The sequence below is a fragment of the Cannabis sativa genome, chromosome 8 (genome assembly GCF_029168945.1).
Source record: "Cannabis sativa cultivar Pink pepper isolate KNU-18-1 chromosome 8, ASM2916894v1, whole genome shotgun sequence".
Lineage (NCBI taxonomy): Eukaryota > Viridiplantae > Streptophyta > Magnoliopsida > Rosales > Cannabaceae > Cannabis > Cannabis sativa.
This window is the reverse complement of record NC_083608.1, coordinates 49167673-49176998: the sequence shown is the minus strand read 5'-3', so window position 1 is coordinate 49176998 and position 9326 is coordinate 49167673. Positions and strand designations below refer to the sequence as shown.

Sequence of the window (9326 nt, the reverse complement as noted above, 5' to 3'; positions counted from 1 at the left end):
GTTACCGGTTGTTATCTTAACCTTTATCGGTTACCCCAAAAAAAAAAAAAAAAAAATATTATATATATATTTTTCAAATTCTTGAAAGTAATCCAAAAAATAATAATAATTAATTAATATAACAATAAATTATAATATAAGTTTAATCTATTATATTATATGAATTTCAGAGTTTATGCTTTCACCAAATAATCTATTATCCATGTCTTCATGTAGATTACACAGCCATCTCTAACTCCTTATTCTCTGTTTCTCGCTTTCTCTTATAACCATTTCAGCTAATAACAGTGATGTAAGCCTCTCTCTGTTTTTAACCAATAAGTTGTTCTATACTTAATCTTTTAATTATGAAAGACATTGTTGTTGCTGTTCAGAAAAGTTTGCTTGGGCTCTTGATTGCGATAATGGCAGCATAGTGTGGTCAAGGGTAAGTTTGTTTGTATCACCTTCTATATATATACTATGAAATGAAACTTAACTGACCAAGATTAGAGTTTTAATTCTGTAGTATTTGAGTACGTGAATGATTGAAGCAGAAGTAAATATATATAGTAGGAGATATTCTTGGATGGTTGAAAAAGTTTATGATAGATTTATAGTTATTCCCACATTGATGATTAGAAATGTGTGTAAACTTAATATCACTTATAAGTGTATGGCTACTCACTTTTGCAAATTAATTTTGAAATGAAAATATAGTTTTTAGAAGCTAAAATGGTTTATAAAATTATTACTGAGTTATTTAACTTAATAATGTATTCATGTCTAATTCAATGGGTTAATTTATGTGGGTAAGATTTTTTCTGTTTGAGAAATATGGGATTGTCCATTGCCAAAAAAAATAAAATACAATGACAGACTTATTTAATTTTACTCCTTACTAAATTCTTAAATTTAATAATCTCAATAACTAAGTGGGAATATTAAAAATAATAGTTAGTGAATTGTTTTAGCAATCATTGTTTTGTTATTTATAATTTACTTTATTGACATTGTTATTTTGATTATGGTTTTGAGTTTATTTTGGTCCTTTCAATCATAGAATGAATGATCATTATGTTACATGTCCACAATATTGATGATGTGATCACAATCTCTCATAGAAAATAGTCACATTAATATGTTATTTACAGGAAGCAGGACCGGGAGGACTGGGTGGAGGAGGTATGTGGGGTTCAGCCACTGATGAAAGGAGTGTCTACACTAACATTGCCAACAGTCAAAAGAAGAATTTCACTATCAAACCATCCGAAAACATCAGCATCGCCGGAGGATGGGTGGCGATGGAGGCACACAGCGGCAATGTACTATGGTCCACAGCTGATCCTTCAAATGCTACAGCCTCTGGTCCTATCACAGTAGCTAATGGTGTTGTTTTTGGAGGGTCTACTTCTTCACAAGGACCCTTATACGCAATGAATGCCAAGACTGGAAAAATTCTATGGTCACACGATACAGGAGCCACCATATACGGCGGCGTTTCGGTCAGCAACGGATGCATCCACCTTGGAAATAAATACATGGTATTTGTTGGATTTGCTAGGAACTATACAGCAGGAAAGTCACTCTATACTTTCTGTGTTTAGTAAAGTATATTTTGGTTAAGAAATAATTGAACTTTCTTACATTATCTCTATTTATTGATTTTGAGTTTTCGTTCATTTATTTTTGTTTTATAATTGTTCATGTTGGTTATTAAAGACAAACTGATTAGTATTTCAAGAAAACTAAAACAATTAAAATTATTACACTCAAGCACACAATCAAATCAAGTGGACTAAAAACTAGAGAAAAATCAAGTACATATACTTAAAACTCACACCCCCAAAGTTCATCATACACTTGTTCTTCTTCCACACTCATTTATTTTCTAGTGTCTCATACCGGATTTCAGCTCACTCACCTCCTCCAACCAGGCCGTACACCCTTCCCTGAAATTGGGAAAACAGATAAAAATTGGTCAAGAAGAAGTGTGAACCATGTGACAAGTTAGCAAGTTAAGCAATAAGACCAATTTGAGTATATTAATTGGAGAAAATATAAGGGGTGTTACCATGGCCATCTGTGGAGGACAATACAGATCTGTTTTCTCCTCTGGAACTTGATTGAACTTTTTTCTCTGTTCGCGAAGACATGATCAAGCTCGAGTTACCGCTAGTATACAAAGGCAAGGAATGCCGCCTCACAAAGCCTTGATTTTCGACCTCATCTTCATCGAACCGGGGGTATCCAAGTCCTCTAAGTTTTGCCTTGGCTGATTCAGTTGCAGTCATGTAGTTTGGCAAAGTGGGGCTTCTTTGTGGGACATTCTCTTGGTATTCCACCTTAGTAGGAACCTTTTTCTTGTAGTTTTTTTGGGAGTCCTTGCTAGTTTTCTCAATCTCAAAGTTATTTTTATGTTCATTCTCTATTGATGTATCTTCAACCATTTCAACATCTCTAATAGGAATTGGCTCAACACCATCATCATGCTGCTCATCAAGTTTCTCATTCTTCTCAACTACTTGTTTTGGAGGAACTTCCACCTCAGATGACTCACTTGTTTTCTCAATCAAATTCACAACACTCTTCTCAGAAATCTCAGAACTAGGAATGGTTGGCAATGTTGTTGGAGTAGGCTTGAGCTTCTCAGCTACGGATTCTGCTGTTGAACCCGAAATTCGTCGCAAATTTTGCTTAACCCTCTCCAAATCATTTAGAGGCTTTGATTCCTCTTTACTAAATTCCAATTTTCTTGGCTTGTTGATCTGTTTTTCATATGCAAGGCTAGGATGCAATGGAAGTTTCCTATTTTTAACAGGTGACACCTTCCCCTCTGCTTGTTTTGCTCTGCCTAATTCGGTTTCCTTGGTTTGTATTTTACCTTGCTTTATCTTAGACCTTATCTCAAGAGCATGATGTAGCTGTGGAAGTGGTTCCCAAAAGTTGGAAAAAGACCATCGTTCTAGCCATTGCCAAGCACAATTTGGCTCCATTGGATCATAATGAATGAGCAGAGGCTTAGCATTTGGTGATGATGCAATAAGCTTCAACATATTGAGTGTAAATAACATATTCATTAGTGCTATTATTTACATTTTTCACGTGAACATTAAAAAACACCAACATCCAAACCAAACTGAAAAAGGTCAAGAAAGACATAAAATGAAACAGCAGCAATAGTTCAATGCACAATTACTTCTCACGAGATCTTCAATATTATGGTGTATAGTATATGGAGTAGGAAATTTCTCTAGTATACCCCTTTAAAGGGTGGTCTTGGTAGATATTCTTATCTTTTTAATTTAGTCTCATTTTTTTTTTTTTATGATTGCATATGTTGTAATTATTTAGGATAATCTGTAAATTATTTATAATATTCAAAATAATTTTATGAAAAAAATTAAACTAAAAACTCTTTTGAATGCTAAAATAGATAAAAAATTTACCGAAATACCCTTGTACTATAAATTAACCCTATAAAGTATCTACAATATTGATCGAATTGCTTATTGTTTACCTTACAAATAAAGACATTGGATGCTAGCCTATCTGGCCTTGGTGTAAGTTTCAGTCGAGGGAGCCCCACCAGAGTACCATCCTGATAAAAGGAAATATCGAACAAATATTGCTGTAAACCAAATAAGAAGTAAATAAAAACATTATAGACAATTAATGAATTCAATTGTGTTATTACTTTTGTAGTGGTTTTGTTATGTAGTTGGGCACCAATGTGTGAGACTAGTCTGACCCTTTTGCCACGATACAATGCTTGAACTCGAACAATCCTCTGAATACAGTGTAAGGTGGCAATAGCCTGTCTCCTAACCAAGTGTCCCCGAATTAGTGCTTGCAGCCTTATTAACCCCTTGAGTGCACCAAAGGAACGCCGAGCCTACATTTAGTGAGGGAGAGCAAGGCAAAAGTGAATTCAAATCAATAAGAATTATATTGATTTTAGTACAACTTAACGTGTTATTTTATTATTATTGTAATTAAATATCGAATCATACACAGTATAATTAATTAAATAACTGAAATATCAATAACTAGACTGTGATATGACATTTTCGATTGTGTGTGATATAGTTATATTATATCAGAATTTATCACAATTTTTTTTAATTTTTTTTTTTGAATAATCGCTAGAAACTGTTTTGAAACTTATTTCTAGATCCGCATAGACAATGAAAGAAAAAAATAAATTATATTTTCTTTAATACTAAATAATGAGGCCCCTACTAGTACTTTAATAATATTTACATACATAAATAAATTGACACTCTTTAGTTAAATGACCGTGCTTTTTATATAAAGATCATGTTATTGTTATACAAAGCAGTAAATAGAATCCAGCAAGTGAAAATAACTAATCAGAAACCCAATTACGTTATGTTCAATTTTAGATGTTTGACAAGACAGAATGTGGTCCTAGATATACAAAACATCACTACAAATAAAGGCCCCAAACCACATTAAATTCTTACCGACACCACACACATACACACTCACAAACAAATACCAAAGCCACACACACCAACTAAAAGGGGAGAGTCATATAAAATTTAAAAGTTATGATTTATCTAATTATGTTCTTTTTTTTTAAGCATAAAGTGAAAAAAAGCACTTCAAAATTACTTTTGTTAAAGATAAATGAGCATACAGAATAAAGGGGTAGGTATATTATTATTACCAAATAGCCTCTGATAATTGATTGTGCCGTTGTAGCAGCTTGCTTTAGCTTATTATTCTCTGTTTGTAACTCATTTGGCTTCTCTCCCTTTCTGATGGAACATGGCATGTCACTAAACGATACCGTTTTGGATGCAGGGGAAATCTCTTTCTCTGGTAATAATGTTGCTTTCTTGACACTACTATTAAATGAGATTTCCTTTGGAAGTTTTGATTTAGATGGTAATTTCTTCCCAAAAAGCAGACTCTTGAGCCACTTTCCTGGAGATTTTCCCATTGCAAGAATTATGTGTTCTTCCTTCTTTTTCTTAACCCTGCATGCATGGTTAATATTTGATCAAATAAATCATGTCCTGTCACAAACTGAAAGCTAAAAAAATGGTTCTTCTGGTTTGACAGAAAATAATCCAAGTAAGAACTCCAACATATAAATGAGACAAGTACACAAATTTTTTCCATAAAAAGCAAGCAAAAAATCTAAACATTTCCACACAAACACTGTTTCTAGAGATCTGAGAGTACCTTATTTTAGCAACAGAGAAGATTCTTCATGGGCAGAGAAGAGAAAAGAGAATGAAAAAGTATTATAAGAGATGATGATGATGAAGTTTGATGTGGTATGGGACAAGATTTTGATGAATTTCTCATTTAAGTAGTAAAGCTAATGTGATGTGTCACATGTACGAGCAAGCTCAGTTAGTGTAGACCCCACTAGCTAGGCCTAGTCTGCTCTGGCATGGTCAATCCAGCCCTTTGGCTCTATTCTACTGTCACTAACATTTTAAATAGTAATAATAAACTTCAAATTAGAGAACAGTGTATGTTTTATTTGGTCAATTACAGTTACTGAGAAAAATTCAATTGTGTGAATTATTCACTAGACTAGACTTTGGTCAACTTTATGCCTGTAGAGGTAAACTTATAGACGTAAAAATTAGATAAGGAAAGTTTTAATTAAGTAATTATTCCAGCTCATAAAATGCTAAATAAATAAATCGTAGTGTTTTCTCTCGACAATAATGTGACTCAATAGTAGCTCATTTCGTTCGTTATTATTGTAGCTTGAAATGGGATGTTAAAAAGGGAAATTAAGACTAGACCTTAAGAGTTGTTAAGGTGTCAAACACAATGAAAATTTGATGTAATATATTATTAATTAGTGTAAATTTATTATTGAGTTTCATATATTTTGATTAAATAAATAATATAATAAATCACCAATTACTTATAATGGATCATATCAATATAATATTAGGCAACACAGTAAATTTTGTTGATGCTCAGGAATGTTTGTCCAATACGAAGCATTACTATGCAATCAGTGGCGGACCCAGAATTTAAAGTGAGGGGGGCATAAATAAATTTAAAAAGAAAATATAAAGTGTAGTTAGTGAGATTTGAACCTTTCACCTCTAACTTATTTACCAACTACCTTAACCATTACACCAAGGTTACTATTATGTTTATAAATATCATCTTTTAATACAAATATATGTTGTAACTAAGTAAAATACATATACATTTTTTTCTCGATTTTTTTTTCAGGGGGGCGACTGCCCCCCTCGCTACAATGTGGGTCCGCCCCTAATGCAATAGTACTTATATTTAGTGATATTTTATTACAGTTATTAAATTAATTTATGTTGATTATTTCAGGTTCAACATACATGCACTATACTCCACGTGTCAAACAGTATATATATAGAGAGAGAAATGAAGGGTGCCATAACCATTGCATACCTAATCCTCTGAACGTACGATATATATAGGAGAAGTTGCTACGTACTTGCGTTTTTTTGGAAGAGTATGTAAAGATCAGAGTTTTGTTTTTAGTGTAATAATATAAAGAGTGGAATAAAAGTTGGGATCCAAAATGAGAGTTAATATTCTTTCAATGTAAATTTATTATGATCAACTAACTATCAAAAACTATATATATATAATTCAGAAATTAATAATGGAAATGATAATATGTAGCTTTCAAATTAAATGAGACGGCTCATCATCATGTCCTACCATTATTATGTATCTTTGTTTTAATTGCACCCACATGATATATATGATGGAGTCTTTATTCTTTCTCTCTCTATATATATATAATTAAGTACTTGAAAATAGTCACTACAAGCAATTGGATTTTCTTGGAAACATATATAAATTATAATGCAGCAAAAACAAATAACTTCACCAACTTATAATCATTTCATTTTTCTATCCCACAGAAAGAGAGAGAGAGAGTCATTTGATGTTTTGTTGTAGAAAATAGAAAAAACAGAATGAAAATATTTAATAAAGGGTTTCGCATGATTTGATGATGAAACGCCCAAAAGTAAAAGAAATAATAGAGTGGAAAGACAATTAAGATAAAGAGGAATAATGATTTTCATTATTATTGATTGTTGTTTTTATGAGCCACCGACACCGTGCATATAGGGGCTGCAATAGATACACACAAACAACTGCCACTTTTAAGGCTCTGTTGGTAGGGAAAACAGTGAGTAAAATGAAGGGCATATACAAATGAAAATAAAAATCCTTAAAAATATTGGATAAATCATTATACATAAAAAAAAAAATATCATAAAAATACTTAAAAACTTTTTCTTAATGAAAAATTAGTTTTTGATGAAAAAATTAGTTTCTTCATAAAAAATCTTTGGTGAATTTTGTTCTAACCAATTGTCGTCGAATAGGTAAATACTTAAAAGGTTGTATATAAATTTTACTTTTATATAATCAAAATCCGTTTTTTTATGAAAAAACTATCTTGATGAAAGTTCTTTGGTGAGTAATTTATCTAAAGATTAAATATTAATTTTAAATTTTAAATTTACATATACATGGCATGATAAATACCTTAAAATAATTGGAAAAAAAAAAAGAAATGTCATTAAAAAAGGTTAATTTAAGTAGAAAAAAATTAAAACCATATTGAGTAGTGTAATAATTCTTCCATGGATTGGAAAGTTTTAGAGAGGACGGAAAGTAGGAAGCATAGAAATAATAGTTGATTGTTTGATGTTAGGTGTAATGTTTGAAGAATTAAAAAAAAAATTAGTAAAATTATAAAATAATTCGTTTGAATTTTATTATATTTTATAAATTTTGATTTGTGTTTTTCTACCATCTCCTCCCAAATATGGAGAGATTAAATTTTTAAATTTTGAAGGGAAATATTCACTCATCTCTCTCGTACCAAACAAGATGTCACTCTCCCTCCACCCCATATTGTGTCTCTCCTACCGAACATAGTGTTTATAACTTTTTTTTTTTACTGATCTTGGGTGAGAAATTATTTTAACCACCACACCAGCTTGCTATAGGAGAGAATCTAAGAGTTGATATATAGAATTGATCTTATCTTATGTTGGATTCTAAGTACGTACCTTATCTTCAAGTACTTGTACAGCAATTGATAGACAAGATGCCTCCAACGGTCAAAACAAGGACACACACAGGCTTTTTGGCTGAGACTGAGAGAGTAGCATCTATGTATGTAGGCACTACTACTACTGGCCGGAACTAGTACTGGTTTCTTTCTTCACACACTACTACATATTGTCATGATTATTTCAACCACGTAATTGTTTGTTTTAGTAGTACAATTTATATGTGTATTATTATCATCATTACTTTCTTCTTTTGTATATATATATACTTATTAATTATGAGACTTCTTTGGTGTCCTATATAGACGTGGATTTCTTTGATATGATTAATTGGCGCATCTCTAATGGTAAAACTTCAAAGAATACTTGGTGAGCTGAACATATTATGTGACAAAACATTGAAATGTTATACCCTTAGAGGGAAGAGAATGTCATTCTAAAAATTTGCATAATACTATTCATTATTTTTTAATAAAAAATTATTATAGTTATAAAATTAAGAAATATATTAAATAATAATATGTGAAATCACAATTATAGTATTTTTAAAAAGTGTTATATATTTGAGTGTTTTTAGAAGTAAGAGTACCAAAAAATAATACGAAAGAGAAATAAAATAAAATATTATATTTTTAAATAATGTGTAAATTTTTAACTTCTTTAAAAATACTACCCTTGGAATGCTCTTAGTAGTTTTAGGGCGCTAATAATAAACCGTTTCTTTTACCATTTAACGTGCTATCACGCATGTTTGTGTATAAGCAATTGAGAGTAATTTGTATATGTTTTTAGAATTCGATTTGTTGGTTCGTAATTATAGGAGTCTTTTGAATAATTTTAGCAATTTTTCTTTACATTTTGTTCAACAATCCATTAATTGGCCTGTAGCTCTTTTTTCTTTTGGTTAATTTCACAAATGTACAAAAATAACAAAAAAAATAATAAAAATACGGTTTCACGGAATTTTAAATATTTTTACGATTTTTTTGATTTTATTTACATAAAATACGGTCTTTTATGTTGAAATTTTGTTCATTTTTTGTTGTTTTTTTGTTGTTATTTTCATGTTACTTTTATGTTGTTTTTTTGTTAATTTTATGTTGTTTCGTGTTATTTTTTGGAAAACCGTAAAAATATAAAAAAAAAATTATTTGAACGTAAAAATGTAAATATTTTACAAAAAATAGTGTCTTATGTAATTATTCATTTTTCTTTTGTAATTAGCACATTTGATTTGAGAAATGTTATAGGAAACTAGTACTTAGT

General features: G+C 30.7%; 1 protein-coding gene across 2 annotated transcripts; it reads right to left on the bottom strand.

The window, feature by feature from the left end:
• Nucleotides 1–1661: 1661 nt before the first annotated feature.
• On the bottom strand, nucleotides 1662–8291 carry LOC115700383 (protein IQ-DOMAIN 30-like). 2 transcript variants are annotated; one of them, XM_030627942.2, is made up of 6 exons: nucleotides 8058–8291; nucleotides 4673–4985; nucleotides 3677–3874; nucleotides 3500–3580; nucleotides 2054–3026; nucleotides 1662–1931 (listed from the first exon to the last, which is right to left on the bottom strand). In XM_030627942.2, exons 2-6 carry the CDS (start codon nucleotides 4946–4948, stop codon nucleotides 1900–1902), a joined length of 1560 nt encoding a protein of 519 aa, XP_030483802.2. In that variant the 5' UTR covers nucleotides 4949–4985; nucleotides 8058–8291; the 3' UTR covers nucleotides 1662–1899. The 2 variants fall into 2 exon arrangements, with proteins under 2 accessions (XP_030483802.2, XP_060958204.1); XM_061102221.1 differs by lacking the exon at nucleotides 8058–8291 and adding an exon at nucleotides 5194–5381.
• Nucleotides 8292–9326: the final 1035 nt, after the last annotated feature.